The sequence below is a fragment of the Condylura cristata genome, unplaced genomic scaffold (genome assembly GCF_000260355.1).
Source record: "Condylura cristata isolate star-nosed mole 26May11 unplaced genomic scaffold, ConCri1.0 scaffold00004, whole genome shotgun sequence".
In the NCBI taxonomy this organism is placed as follows: Eukaryota; Metazoa; Chordata; class Mammalia; order Eulipotyphla; family Talpidae; genus Condylura; species Condylura cristata.
The window spans coordinates 66,758,473-66,774,377 of record NW_004567105.1 but is presented as its reverse complement, the minus strand read 5'-3'; the positions used below and the strand labels follow the sequence as shown (position 1 = coordinate 66,774,377).

The 15,905-nt window shown below is 41.2% G+C and overlaps 1 protein-coding gene across 2 annotated transcripts in view; it reads left to right on the top strand.

Moving 5' to 3' along the window:
• The window catches only part of MYRIP (myosin VIIA and Rab interacting protein), a 219,562-nt gene that overhangs the window by 68,561 nt on the left and 135,096 nt on the right, over positions 1 to 15,905 (top strand). For both annotated transcript variants that reach the window (XM_004676288.2, XM_012720627.1), the window contains exon 3: positions 14,994 to 15,215. In XM_004676288.2, the coding sequence (XP_004676345.1) occupies positions 14,994 to 15,215 (222 nt within the window). The remainder of the gene's footprint in view (positions 1 to 14,993; positions 15,216 to 15,905) is intronic.

Here is a 15,905-nt window from a genome sequence, read left to right as displayed (position 1 = left end):
TTTGGTTGCTGAATAATATTCCATTGTATATATGTACCACATCTTTCTAATCCAGTCATCTACTTTTGGGCATTTGGTCTGCTTCCATGTTTTTCCAATTGTAAATAAAGCAGCAATAAACATGGTAACCCCTCTTACCTTTTAAAGACTATCAACCCTCAATTACTTTCTTTACCATGATTCCAGATAAATAATGCCATATTTTAAATTATGTCTTATGATTTAAATATGCTTTTAATTTACCCACTAGATTAGTTAAATTAAACTTAATAATTTAAAGTTGACTTTATAGCTTAAAGTATAAATACTTCTTTAAAGTGTTTCTAACTTAAAGTATTAACCTAAATTACTTAATAAAGTATAAACTCTTCAAAGTGAAATCCCAAAGGATCAAAAATTATAAATGCAAGAGGAATTTACAAAGGTAAACTTTTGAGTAATGGGTATATCCCCAGTTACTGCAATCTGAGATACTGCCATAAAGACAGTTCTGAGTGTTTCCAAGTAAGCTGCAGCAACATATCACCCACCCTGGCATCCCAACTAGAAAGAGTTTAGAGGTTGTAGTGTAAATAGCATCTGCTCTTCCCAGGAAAGTTCTCTCCTTTCATGGCACAGCTGACTTGTGTCAAAAATTCTAAAGCCAAGCGTCAAGCAAAAACCCACACAGAATTGGTCCAGAATTCTTTCAGCCGTGCATGAACTTGCACCTGGCCAAGTCATAGGAAGATACACAGTACGCCTTTACAGAGACTCTTATCCATGAGGTGCTTGAGGGACTTGAACTTGATCATGTTTAAGTTGCCTTCTTTTTTTTTTTTGAGTCTTAACTTTGTGAGATGAAGGCCAAGTCATAAGCCAAAAATACTAACGAGACTGGCATCAAGAGCCCACTCCCCGCCGCAGCCCTGTGAATTCACAACTAGTGACTTGTCCCCTGTGATGTTTTAAAGATGGAAATAATACACACTAGTCCATTTTTCCTAGTCATGCTCATAGAAACGCAGCTGGTTGCCTTTTCTTTTCTGTTATCCTGAATCTGAATACCTGAAAAACACTAAAATCTTATGCAATTCCACTGTAATTTTCACTTTTTTTGGTAGTTTCCTCAACTGTGGCCTGTGGCAAGCTGCTGGAAGACCAGATGAATGTGGATGATGCAGGACTCATTTTTTTATATATATGTACTTACATTTTTCGTTTTCAATGTGTATTAGAAAAAAATGTAACAAATACATCTATACAGTTACTTCATGGATATAAATGCTTATAAATAGTTAGAATTAAGTCTATTGACATAGGATTTCACTGGTTCAGAGCAACCTCAGAATTGGAGACCAGAGTTGGGAAATTGACCTTCTAGAGGTATTAGAAATGTAACAGCTGAAAGGCTATACCTACAGTAACAACTGTGGATGAAGCATGGTGAGCTGATGAGAAGCTGATGGTCTGACTTACCTTAATGTGTTATTTTCTCCTCTCTAATGATATTTGAAGAGACTATACTTCTGTGGTTAAATCTATATATAGCAAAAAATATATAGACAATAAAATATAGCTATTTCTTTTTAAGTTTTATTTATTTATTTATTTAGTTAGTTAGTTAGTTAGTTAAATGTAAACAAAGGTGCTACACCAATGAGGGTAGATCAACATTACTGAGTGAGAATAATGTATTCTGGCATGTTTCCAAAAGGCTCACACCCAGACCTATGATTCCTACTGTTTGGGAAAATAGTAAGATTTTGAGAGATTTGTATATAGATGAGTTTCTCAGGTTCAGGTAAGAACTACACAGTTGATTAAACACAAGGCTGACTGTGAAATTTATGAACTTCCTGCCATCCCCATTTTCTATCCCTCCTTTTGACAACTTGTTTACTATCCAAAGCTGGCAGATAATTTCAAAGAGTTTATAGGTCTCTTGGAGCCCCTAGATATCCATGAACTTATTTAAAACCAGTAGATTTTAATGTAGGCATGTGACTCTTGAATTCCTAAACTTTCTATTATACCATTTTGATATCTTCTCTTCCAGACAACTCTTAAAGTATTATATATGATTTACCTTTACCTGAGGAACTTATCAGGAAAATATTAAATAATGTCCTAGAACTTAGAATGACAAAGTAGAAATCAGAAAAATGTCTATGATGACCAGGAACAGTGGGACTGGATGAAAGTGGGACTGGATGAAAGTGGGGTTGCACTGTGGAGTCAGTGTTCCACGTGGGCTACTGAATCTGGCCCACCCCATGTTGGGCCCTCCCTGGTGTCCATGTCTTTATGTCTCATGTTTTATATGTGGTATGATACCTGCTCCATTGCAGTCTTCTTACTCCTCTGTAACACTGTGCTTTGAGATATTAGTACAAAGTCAATATTTATTAAATGCATGAAATAACACATGTCTAAGTCTAAAGCCTAATTTTACCATCAGGTATTATTTATGTAATTAATCAAATTCATTCTCTGACTTTATTAGCCATTATACCTTCTCTCTGTTAATTGTTCCAAGGTAAAAATTAACAAGCCAGAACAATTGGCTTGGTTTTCAAAATGATAATACTTGTAATACTTCATGAACATGAAAAAAAAATATTTAATAATAGGAACATTAGCAATATTGTCCTCACTGGTAATGGCCCATCTTTTGGCATGCCATTTTATTAGACATGTGTTATGCTCATCTTTTGAATGTCAAGTCTATATTTTGCAACAGTCTATATAGTATCATATTCAGTCTCTATTGTGACTGAATCTATAATGGCAAGACAAACATTAAACAAAGTGGCTAAAGTATAAATATAATGCACATATTTGGAAATCATAATAAGCTTATAAAAGAGAAAACCAAGGTACTATGAGAGAGAATTACAGGGACATTTAACTTACTGTGAAAGACAAGGGAAGGCTTTCATGAAGAGGCTGAGTGAACACTGGTGAGAGGATATTTTTAAAGGAGAGCTCATGTAAGGAAATCTCAAAGAAGAGAAGAACACACATTTGTAAATTGATTAGAGTGAGTAGTTAGAGCATCATAAGAGAGGGGGTGAGTTTGGACGCACATGGGTGCTGTGGGATTCCATTATATCTGGAGACAACCTGTAATCTGTGAAAAATTGGAAAGCCTGACCCAGTCAGACTTTTGTAACTTAAAGTCCTTCTTGCTGTGGTGTTGAGAAGCTACTAGGAGAAGAGCTCCCAGTTTAGAAAGAGCTTCTGTATTGTTTGCTGGGGAGAAGAGGCTGGATTAGAGTGGATGGAGACAGGATGCGATACAAAGATGGAGACAAGTAGAGGGATCTCAGGTATTTCATATAAGGGAGATGAAGTGTGTAGAACCTGAATTGACTATGATATGTAATAAGAGACAAGACCAAGAAAATGTCCTGAGTCTGATATTAGCAGCTGGGTGAACGTTGGAGCCATTCACTGAGCCCAGGAAACCTGGGATAGGAGCAGCTTTGCAGGGACTGCTCAAAAATATAAAATGTATTAAATATGTATTGTCTGTGAAATGAAATTCATGTTCTCATTTCAGGAATCTGAGATTGAGCACAAACCCTTCCTGGAAGTTTTCATGTGAAATATTAATTACACTGCCCCATAAAGACTGGTACAGTCACTCCAGACATTCTGTATTTGCAGAATTCACTGTCTAGCGTTTGCGCTCACTTGGGGCACTATTCAGGATATGAGGATGACTGTGAAGTGAAATGGAAAATTGCTGTGGTTGTGTTTCTTGCATAGACAGATTGAATGGGGTATGTTGCCATGAAGACCAATTTCTTATCTTTATTTGCGATGGTCTCAGCAAATGCTTGGGAGAACTCACTTTGTTTTAGTCTTTAGAGTTATTTGAAACAGAGGCAGTCTCTTTTTTTTGGTCAGAAGTCTGTTTCAGGATAATACATCCAGCCATGGACAAAGCCAGTTCAAAATAGACCTGGTCAGGTTGTCTAGAGATTATTTGTACTGAGACAACAGCACCAAGACTTTGTGCATTTATTGAACACCTGTGAGCTACTGAGCAGATTGTCCACTGGTTTTGTATTTGTTTGATATAATTTTTATACACACACATTTAGAGAGAGTCATTTAAAAAATAGTAGATTCACTAAGGAAGTTGTGGGAGGAAAAGGAATTTTCTATTCCTCTCTCCTTCATGCAACACAGCACCCTCCCCCACTACCTATAGTAATGAAAGAAGGTTCTTCAATCTATGTGAGCCTCAGTTTCTTCTTCTGTACATCTCACACTGTACATCGGGTGCCTAACACAATTCCTGAAGTGTGCATGCATGTGTGCATATGTGTGCAGATAGAGAGATTGAGAATTTTAAGGAACAGGTGCATGCAGCTGTGGAGGAGAGTAAATCTGAAGTCTGCAGGGTGGGTGAGAAGGGTGGAGACCCCAGGTGAGCTGCCATTCAAAGGAAGTTTGCTGGTGGCCCTTCATCGCTTTCAGCAGTTAGTCTCTCTTTAAAATCCAACCAGTTGGATGAGGCCTACTATGTTATGGAAAATAATCTGCTTTATTCAAATCTACTGATTCAAGTGTGAATCTGTCTTTAAAAATAACACCTTGAAAGCAACTTACAGATGTGTTTGACTGGGATCTCCCCAAGTTGATATATATGGTCAAACATCACACAGATTCTCTAAAATATCATTTTTGTCTTCTCCAACTCTCTGGCTCAGTCTAGCCCTTAGAAGGACCTTGATAAAGTTTCCATGCTTCCTATTACTTGCCTCTGTAAATTGTCCTTTTTGTCTCTGAATTCACCTGCACTTAGAAAATATATAGTACAACGACTGTTTCATACAGGACCAGTCTTCTTTTTTGCAAGCAAAGGATAAACCGAAATGTCAACAAGCTGTGCATTTATTTATTTAGTAAGAATTTTAAAGCAATGGATACAATTAGATGTAAGCTTCAAGACATATATTTTAACAAATTTTTAAAAATGCACAGCCCAAACTCATAAAAGCTGTTTTTCTTTCCCAAATATTCTTTTCCTATATTAAACTTCAGACCACATTCTCTGTTGCAGCTGGGGTGTCAGTCCCCTCACTGACCCTTGTTTTCTCCCCAGGGAGGTGAGAGAGAGTGCTGGGTAGAAGAGGGACAGCAGTGATGGCAGAGTGGAGAGTGGCTCCACGCTGAAGACTGCGAGCTGGGAGACAGGGCGCAGGGAGACAGCTCTCCAGCGATGTTGGTAATTACAGCAGGACCTGCAGGACTCCTAACTTCTCAGCACTCCATGTGCATATCAACCTCAGGAGGCCCGACAGTTCCAAAGCCAGAAAACACACTTGTTCCCATTAAACCCCCAGGGCAACCTTGCTAAAGGAATTAGGATGTACAGAATTTCAGGTTCTCTGCGGTCGGTTTTACTTCTTATCCTCTCATTTCCTTGTGCTCAAATTGGACCAGGCAGACTTAAAGATGCCGGTGTGGGGTGATGTTTCCAGGGAAGGCGCACCGAGTCAGCTTGCTCCTGAGCGATTTCTGCCTCCTTGCTTGAAGCTCTTCCTGCCTGTTCTGGCCCAACACTAAGTATACAGGACTCAGTGTCAGAAAAGCCAGGGCAAGTAGAGGGGCACGAGGGGCATTTGGTACAGGGGGCAAGTCAAACTATGAGCTGTACATCCAGGGAGATGCCAGAGGAAGTGGGCAGTGCTGGCTTTCAAAGCCCAGAGCCAGGAGATTTCTGAAAATTTTGTTGGACAACATGGCCAAGGAGAAAGAACCGTGCGAAGACGAGGAATCTAGGCCACAAGGAGCTGATGCAAAGCTGGCCTCCGAGTGGCAGCCGAGGAGGCGGCAGAGCTTCCTCCGGCTTCTGCACCAGGAGGGGAGGCGCAGCCCAGCTGCGATGGAAATTCAAGTAGCGGGGAACCATCGAGATAAAAAGAAGCAGTGACCAGTTACAAACCCTGCATGCCAGGGAAATGAGGGCTCCTGTGTGTCCATCTGGTTCCAAGTAAAGAGAGCGGCTCCAGCGAGTCAGCGAGCCAGGGAGCTAGGGGGCCTCAGAAGTCCTTGCAGAGGAAGCTGTCCTAGAGCAGGTCTTCTTGGACCACCCTCAGCCCAGGGCCTCTCTGTGTGTCGCATGTCTCTACATCCAGTGCTGCGCCTGGCTGTTTCTCCAACTCACCGAAGCACTTTCAGTGGACTCCTTCCCCGGGCCTGCCCACAGCAAAGCGGATCTCAGTGCTCCTGTGGCGATCTCAGTGCTACTGTGGGATGCATGGACTTCCTGCACTATCCTTTCTTTCCCATTCTGTCTTGCTCTGGGTTCTGCCACTCTGCTTCATCACTCAGCCTTCCCTTTCCATCTTTACCTTGTGCTTGCTGTTAGACACTTGGTCCTGCCAAATTCTCTCAACTATGTTGATCTGGATGTAAGAAAGACCCTCAAAATATTAATGCCTTAAACAGAATGAAAGTTTACCTTTCTTTCATGTAGACAAAATTCAGGGGTGGGTTCAGGACTAGTCTGGTGGCTCCTCCATGCCGCTGAGTACCCAGGTTCCTGTGTTCCTGTGTTAAGGCTCGCAGCCTTAAGTCACTAGGCGAGAGTGTGGCTGGAGCTCATCATGAACACAGTGTGAGATGTGGAAGGACAAGCAGAAAGACAAAAATGGTGCCTCTCGTGGCTGAGTGATCTCTCTAAGCACCCCATGTCCCCCACATCCCTCCATTTCTCTCTCATGCGCTGGGACTTAGTTAAATGACCTTACTGCATGGGGTGCTGGAAGCATGATCTGTATTCTGAGAAGCAATGGCTCAGCTAAAAATCAAGGGAATCATTAAGGAAGAAAAGAAGACTGTATCTTTCCTCCCTCCTCCTGTCTCCTGTGCAGTAGCCAGGCTCACTCTCAATGATGGTTTGAGCTTTCCCTCTGGGTGTTGTGTCATAGGTGCAATGCCTGAGATGGAAGAAAACTGATACATATCTAATCTTACCTTACCACCCACGTGATGGGCAGGCTTTGGGGTTGTCCCTCTCCTTGCAGGGACAGAGTTGCTTCCCACCATGTTGCTCAGGCGCTGCTGGGGACCAATACCTGCTGTGCAAAGGTTACACTCGGGGAGGCAAGCTGCAGCTGCTAGGGCAGAGGAGCCTGCCGCCCTGAATTTGTTCTGTGCTGTTTCATGTTTTGTTTTTTTTTTTTTTTTTTTTTAAAAAACAACTTAATAAAATCACAAATGGGAAAACAGAACACCCAGGGCATAGAGGAGATAAACAGTCTCTCCACCTACTTTAGAAGCTAGTTTAAGCAACAACAACAACAAAGTAGATAAACCTATAAAATAAAAAAACTCAAGCTAGAGCCTTAAGGTATCTCTATTCAGTAAGTTTCAATTGAAATAAGAGAGTCATCTTAAAAATAAAACCCTAGACCTGCCTTGGTAGTACAGTGGGTTAGGGTGCAGCATTGCAAGCTAGCCACAGCTGCTTCAATGTGAGTTCTATCCCCTACCCCGGAGGTGATCCACATGGTACAGCAGACCTCTCCTGACCCGCCCACTGCTCCCCTCAGCAGTGTACTTCGTCGATCTGCTTGTTCTGCTCCACACTTTGTCTCTGGTGAAGCCTCTCACATATTCAGTCTTCCCTGCCCTGCCAGCAGTTCTCAGAGGTGCACCTCTGGCCTGTACCTCAGTTCTGTATGCAGAAGTAAATAAATCTTAAAAAAAAAAGAAAGAAAGAAAGTAATACCCTAGGCTAAAGATAAAAAGGTAATATTATATTTCCATAGACATAATTGTATTTCATGCATTCAAGTGGGTACTTATAAATCTCATCAGTTAAACAATGAAATGAGGACGCACTACTAAGGCTTACTTGACATCAGACTGATAGATATGAACTTGTGACCGTGTTAGTATACAGTGTATTTTGCGTGTATTTTTTCATACATCATATATTTTACAATATTATAGAGATCCAGATTCTACAATGATAAGTAGTTAGACGTGATAACACTTTCCACAGTTTATCAACTTCAGTTACACTCCTCTGTCTAGTGTAGACACCAAACACAGCTTTCTTGAGAATCTGCACAAGATACACAGTAGTAAATGACCCTGGATAGTTCAAATGAACCCACTGGTGGCTTCAATATATTAAAATCTAGCATATGATGTGTTTGAATGTGGTGCTGTGACTTTATAAAGAGCTAGATGTATTCAAAGTGAAATAAAAATCAGCCATCTTAGACTCCCTGCAATGCTGCAGGCCATGGAGATCATGGCAAGTGCAGGAGCTTAAGACTGCTCCTCAACAAGTTGTGTCTCACATACTCAGTCTTCCCTGCCCTGCCAGCAGTTCTCGGGTGTCTCATCTGCTCTTCCAAAGGAGGGGCAGGCGCACTTCCGTCTCGCACTCCTGCCTGCCCTGTTGCTGTTTCTTGAACCCCCTTTCCCTGGCCCTCAGCTTGTCTGCCTTTTCTCTTCCATGTCTCCCTGACCACATCTTTGTCCTTGGTTGAGGAGGTGTGGGTGGAGCAAGATGCCCAGTTAACAGGAAGAATCACAGTTTTGCACTTCCTCTCAACCCTGGTGAACAAAGATTTTTGCTTTAGTGGTATGCGTGGACCAACAAACATGCAAAGAGGTCTCTGTGAGAGTCAGAAACCTCTTGCTCCTGGGAAGGAGACAAGCCATGGAAGTAATTTATAAATTAGAACACTTGGATCTTTGGAGCCTAAATAGTGCAGTTGGTGCCTTGCAGGTTCTAGACTGGAAGATTCTTGTTCTGATTTGTCTGAAATTTCCCAGAGATGAAACCCAGCAGCAGCTGACTGGAAGGGAGGAAACTTACCAGTGTTTTCTGAACATCTCATTGGCCCTTGGTGGCCTGCTGTGGGAAGAAGATCTTGCATCTGGGGTGGGATACCTGGGATCAAGCCCAGGTTTACCACTCGAGAGCTCTGTGGGCCCAAGGAAGCGTCTTTACCTCTCTGTGCTTTGACTTCCTGAGATTTAAAGTGGGCAGATGGTCTTCGTATCTGGGAAGGTCTTTATACCTGTGGAGGTGACACATGATAATTTTGGACAGGTGAGCAAATTTGAGAGCCAGTGAACAGCTCATCAATTTAAAACACACAAAATACTTATGTTCTCCTCTCTTGACTCATCCTTATTTGGTCCATAGTCTAAGCACAGCTGTTGTTGTATTTGGGCCCCAGTACCAAAAGTGCTAAAATCTATGGGTGTAACATAAGCATTAAATTTTGTCTTGTACTTTGTGTGCACATTGTTGTAATGCTAATGAATGAAGATTTTTTAAAGACTGAATACCCTTTGACTACCATTACCACATACCTTTTGGAAATTAGTTCGTAAGAAACTTTACTTCATGACCACTCTTTCCTGTAGTCCTCCCTCACCAGGTCACTAAAAGTGCTCTTTCAAAGGACACTGGTTTCATAATTCTGGTGGATAGTTTCGTTCTTGTGACCTCTGATTGCGTGACCTTTTGGTGGCATTGGACAAAGTTGATCATGCTGTCCTTGGAGACGTTCCCCCTCCTCTCTACTCCTCCACCCCCATTTCTTCCTACCTCACCTCATCTGCCAGCCTCAGAGACAGGTAAGTGACTTGGTCCTTAACTCCCTCTTTATTTTTACCTCTCCTCTCTCCTTAGACAGTTTTATAAGGATGATGCCATAATAAAAAGCTAGAGTCTGAGTCTCTCCAGAGCTCCAGGCAGCTTCCCAGTCACCTGATAATCACATTCACTTTGTGTTCCATTCATCACTTCAATGACTAAGTTCAGTGACTCAGAACTTAGCTCACAGATGCTCACCTTGTCCTCATTCTGACTTTACTCTTCATGTCCACAATACTGTCCTTTTATCAGTGAGTCATGAAAATTGAATTCATCACTTATCTGTGGATCCCCATTCCTATGTCCTTCCTGACAGTCTAGCTGAAAAAAACTCCTTCTTCCATTCTCCTGCTGGTAAACCCTGTGCATCCTTCCAGACCTAGCTAAAGCAATACTTCTGTAAGTTGCACTCCTCCGCTCCTGATCTGCTTCCTGGAAGTTTGTACACTTCTCTGTTGCACCTCAAACATTGTTCCATAGCTATATCTTTACTTGCCTTCATCTATAGGCTGTGAGCTATGATTCGCATTATGCCCCAACACCCAGTAGAGAACTAGATACATAACAGGCATCTAATAGTATTGGGTGAGTGAATAACTAAATGTATCTCCCAAGAATAAAGAAATCAATTAAACATTTTCTTTTTTGTTAGAGAACATATAAAAAATGAATTTTTAGAGTATGCTACAAGTGATTCAAATTCAATTTTTGGTTAAGAAAATCTTTTAGAGAATTCAAATGGAATTAGTGAGCACAATATCTCTGATATGTGATAAGGACTCATGCTTCGAGTTAGTCTGTTTCCATTTTTTTTAAAGTTGCTTCTATATTTAAATTAATATGCTCAGTTATATCTAATGCCAATTTATTAGGATCGTTTATTTGGCTTTTAGTCTCATTTCTTCAAATGTAGATGTTTAAATTGAGTTTGTTTTTAAAAAACAGAATTTGTTCCTTATTACCTTTGCTTTTTGAGTTTGACTGATCATGATCACCTTTGGTCCAAGGCCAGCTATACTGTGATAAGTTCTGTGCTTAAACATTTCAAGTGAAGATGAGCATGAATGACATAAGCAGACAAGTAACCCTTTGTGCGATTTTGTACATTATTTTGCACCTGTTTACTTTCCTGTGAAATAAGGAAAACTGTACAAGGAAATCATAAAGTTCTTATTGAGTGCAAACACTCTAGGTGCAGCGTATCAGTTGCAAGTGTGATGGGGGTGTCCAAGAGAAGCTGTGAGCCTACACAACACTGTGTTCTGCATGCCAATTGAGCCACGACTTCCCTGGCTGTGTCTGGTTTTTCTACTTTGTAATTTTGATACTTGTCCATTATAGTCTAAAGCTAGGTGTTCATATCCTCTCCATGGTCATTGTAGCCATTGTTATCAAGTGCTCCCATGAATGAGCTGTAGTCCTAGATGTTGTGCAAGCAAAGGAGCCCTACACAGCTCTGCGAGCAGCTCATGTAATGTCCCCCAGAAAGCAAAGTAAAATACAGGAGTCTTTTCTCCTCAGCCTTTTAAGGCGTCATAGGCATTAATTCTACCAAATGCCTCACACATAGCAGGCATTCCATCAGCCTGATTTCCATTCCTGCCTATGAAAGCATGAGTGATGAAGGTATGTTTTCCCTTCCCTTTGTTCAGGTAAGGGAGCTATCAGGAAAATGTAATATCTTACGATATCTTAAAAAAATGTTTCTGTTCGTGTCACAATAGTTTTCTTTCTGTATCCAAATTGGGGAAGGTAGCTCATTACAGAGTAAGAAGGGGAGCCCCCGGGCAGGGGAGTCAGCTGTGAAGGAACATCAGAAGGATAAGTGCCATCACAGCTGTGGGGCATCACCAGTGACATTGGAGGTATCTCTCCAGCAGATGACATCTGCCTGTACAATGACCTCATTTAGATGGAGAATCAAATATTAATAGAACTAAAATAGGAGTTCTCATCTAACACATGATGCATTAAATGTCAGAACATACCTGATGATCTTAACTGTAGATGATGTGGCCTGTGTTCATTCCAGAGAAATGAGAGAATGAAGTCTGGAACATTTTTAGTTTGTTTACTGCAATCTAGAGAGTGATGACAGTTCATACTCTCATGGGAGATAGTTTTTTTTGCTCAAGGTCAGATCTAAATAAGCACAACAACAGGAAGAAAATCCTCTAGGGCAAAAATGTCTGCTTCTGTGGAGAACAAGTGCTGCAGGTTTTCACAACTTCTGGTTGATGCCCTGCTCAGCCAGACTTGGACCAGAGATGCTTTCATTTGCATATATTAATATGTAAATAAAGAGTATGAATATTTCAAATTCTGAGATGTTATATTTATGTCCTTTTCAGATAGAAGAGAGAAATCCTACTTGCCAGTTTTCCTCATTATATATGTTTGAATTCTTATGTTTTAACATATTTCAGGTAAATTATTTGCAGCAGAAGTCAGGAACTGTTTCTCTATGCATGATGCAAATTTACAGATGCAAAGTGAGAGTTGGTTAAATGTTCAGTTATTTAACATTTATGTGAAACAAGTTATGTTCGGGAAGTTTTTATTCCTACTTGTTAGTATTTGTGTCTTATTGTTACCCCTGGTCCATTGGCTACACTTATTTGGGAAGAAAGGGAATACACATCTAACCAGACAATCCAGGCTTGTCTTTCTCTACTATGGACAAAAAAAGGCCATTGCATAGTTGATGAGCATATAAGAAAAATATGAATACTTGTAAGTGGAATAAATAAGTGGCAGCAAAAATGAACAAAGCCCTGTATTATGCCACAACCTGGGTGAGTCTTGGGGGAGGATAGACTTTGGTAAGTGACTAAATCTATGTACCCAAGTCTTTTTTAAAGCCCATCATTTTTTTCCACATGGCTGATCTTCCTAGAATATTTTGAAGACACTTCCTGGTCTTGCGTGGTTCTTGGTTGAATCTCCATAATATTATCCCCTCAGCCATTATCAGTTACCCTAGCCTAATCCAATGATACAGTGCATGATATACTACAGGACAGGAGAATCTGATTAGTAAACTGGTCTGGAAGAAGGGCATCTGTTCCTCCACAGAATCTGAGGTTCAAAACACCTTATTTGCTTGGTATAAACTCTGGAGGAATTGTACAGTTTGATCATTAGAACTCCAGTGAATTTTAAAATGCCACTGGGGTGTGCAGTCTTGTGTATCAAGAAAGAAAAATAATAAAGCTCCAGTGATTCTGTGGATGGAGTTCACAGAGCTCTTTTGATCCCTGAAGACTTTTCTTCCTGGATGTCTTATCCCATTTAATTTATTGTCTCTGAAATATCAATACAAGCTGGTCAATTGCTGAGTCTGTTCTTATATTGCTTACAGATGTCTGAGTTATTGACAATTTAGCTCATCTTTTACTCTAAATCTGAGGGAAAGGATATGAACATCTTTTATGACTTAGGAAAACTTCTGTTTCCTGTATTTTGTTCACCCAAGTATATACATATGCTATTTGACCTAGTAGAATTATTAGTTGACCTGATATAGTCTCCCCTGCTAGTACTAGATTCAGCCGGCTTCTGTTACCCAGGACTCAAGCAACAAGTAAATATTGGGCAATGTGGGGCAGAACAGTAAGCCCCACTCATATATTGGCAGATATGTAAGCAGCTCAGGGCACCTGAAAGCTAAACGCTCTTTAATTTTTAAGTAAAGATTTTTATGATTTATTGTTATTCAGTGAAGAAAGAGATTGTTAACCACGCATAGATTCCTGATTCTAATAACAGAGTTAAATGAGCTCATGCTACCCTTCCTTGTACTGAAAATACATAAAATAGAAATATAAAGTTTAATATAAAAAGGGGAAGTAGGGACACCCTTGGAGGTGCAGTGGGTTTAAAGTGCAGCACTGTGAAGCTATCTGCAGCCACTGCAGCATGAGTTCCATCTGCAGCCAGGGAGGTGACCCACATGGCATGGCAGACCTCTCCTGTCTTACCTGCTGTTCCCCTCAGCAGTGTGTTTCACTCAGTCCACCTGTTCTGCTCCCCACTCTGTCTCTGGTGAATCCTCTCACCCCCACATGCGTGAACAAATAAATCTTTTTGAAAAAGGGGGGGATATTTGTAAATCATATATCTGATAAGAGCCTTATACCCAGAATATACATACATACATATACATGTATATGTATGTATGTATATTCTGTGTGCACATTATATATATATGTATATTCTGTGTGCACATTATGGTTTACATATATATATATATAATAACCATTATATATGTATATTGTAATGATGGGTCAAAGCATGAGTGTGTCTTTGGGAGTAGTCCCGTTTAATCCACTACAGAGGTTATTTGAGCATTTATAGAAACTGGTAGGATAGGATGGGCCTTCCTAAGAAGACATGAGTAAGAAGTCCTAAAAGACTGACAGATTTCACTACAGAAGAATCAAACACTTCCGAGTGATGAAGGTACCATAAACAAACTCGAAAATACAACAAAATGGAGAAAATATTTGCTTCATACATCATAGATATATCTAGGATGATTTGCACAGTCACAAACTGGGAATGGAAAAATAAGTCACTTTTGCTTGGGTTTGTGAAAGTCTCCATTTTTGCAACAGGAAAAGCAATCCAAACCTGCCAAGTCAAAGCAACTTGACTCCTTCCAGTTGGCTTTGCTTAAGTAACTCAGTGTGCTTGGGGTATGTCTTGCCTATCGGACTGTTTCCTTCCCTTCTCACAGGGCACAGGTCAGTATGAGCAATGTCATGTTTTGCATTAGTATGACTGACCTTGTGCCCAGTGGCCATGAGCTCTTTGGAAGAACGGGGTGTCTTTTACCCAACTCTGAATCTGCAGTGCGTAGGATTTACCCATTGCCCAGAGAATCTTTATTGACTCACATTGATTGGAAAGCTTTTAAGATCCCTGGGTGCTGCATTTTCCAGGGATGTTAAAAAGGGCCAGGGCTGATTTATTATATTCCCAGCAGGACTCTTGTACGGATTAATGTTTTCGTATAAATAAGTGATCCCCTGCTCCTTTAAAACAGCATTAAGTGAAAGCTTTTATATTTTAAGGATGTGCTTAGTTTTATAATAATTTGTATTTCAATCTTGTATCTGCAATATAAAAAGGTTTTTGTGTTTTCTCATAGAAAATAGGACATACAGATGTGCACAAAATGAATCCAACATTAGGGTTCCTGTCTGGAAATTATATCAGACAATTAATCTTCCTGAGTGTTATTGTCTTACAGTAAGCTCCTTCATGGAGCTTGGTCTGTAGAGGGGCCAGAAGGAAGGGTGCTGGGGGAGAGACTCCAACCTAATGTGCTCCCTGTCTTCTCCTCCCCTCCCCCACCCACTTCCAGTGAGATGAAGCAGAAGCTGGATGCAGAAGGCAGCAAGTGCCGCATCCTTTCCAAGCATGAGAAGTTCGTGGAGCACTGCTGTATGCGCTGCTGTTCGCCCTTCACCTTCCTTGTCAACACCAAGCGCAGGTGTGGGGACTGCAAGTTCAATGTCTGCAAGAGCTGCTGCTCCTACCAGAAGCAGGAGAAGGTCTGGGTATGCTGTGTCTGCCAGCAAGCCAGGTGAGTGGCGGGCCAGTGCCAGGCCTCTGCATGGGGCAGCGCCTGCCTATAATTGGTGAAGAGGCTAGGGCCTCTTTCTTTCATCCACTCAACCATTTTGCCTGTATTGGATTCTTAGGATGAGGCTGGGGGCAGGAAACATGGGGGTGAGGTAGGCAGGTTATTTGGGGGGGGGTGGTGATAGGATGCACACGCGCTGATCCCAGTATTGGTGAAAGCTGCCTGTAAATTCCCCTTCAGTAATGGGGCATGGCAAGGAGTCACTAGCCCGAAGGGTTTGGACAAAGTTTCATGGAGGACAAGAAGTAAGTCAGCATGATAAAAGCTAAAACAGGAAAAGAGGTATTGGTGTGGAAAAAGGGGTGAGTTCCTACATTAAGGAAATGGCTGGTGTGGGGTTTCACACAGGTAGGTGTTTATGTTCTTCAGTGACCAGAAGAGCATTTCCTTGATACACTGATTATATGGAACCGAAGGGGTTTGATAAGCTTGGCATTTTCCCCTTGGAATTCTTAAGTATTTGCTGGTGATAGTGTCTGTGGCATGTTTCTCTTGCTGCCCCTGATGTGAAGCTCTGCAGTGTGAGCAAGGCACAGGAGGCTGCTTCCTGAGACCACAGGCACCTGCTCCGCCCCTCTCTCCTTCCCTCCTGTCCCCTCCACATGAGAAATGTTAGCACCAACATGACAT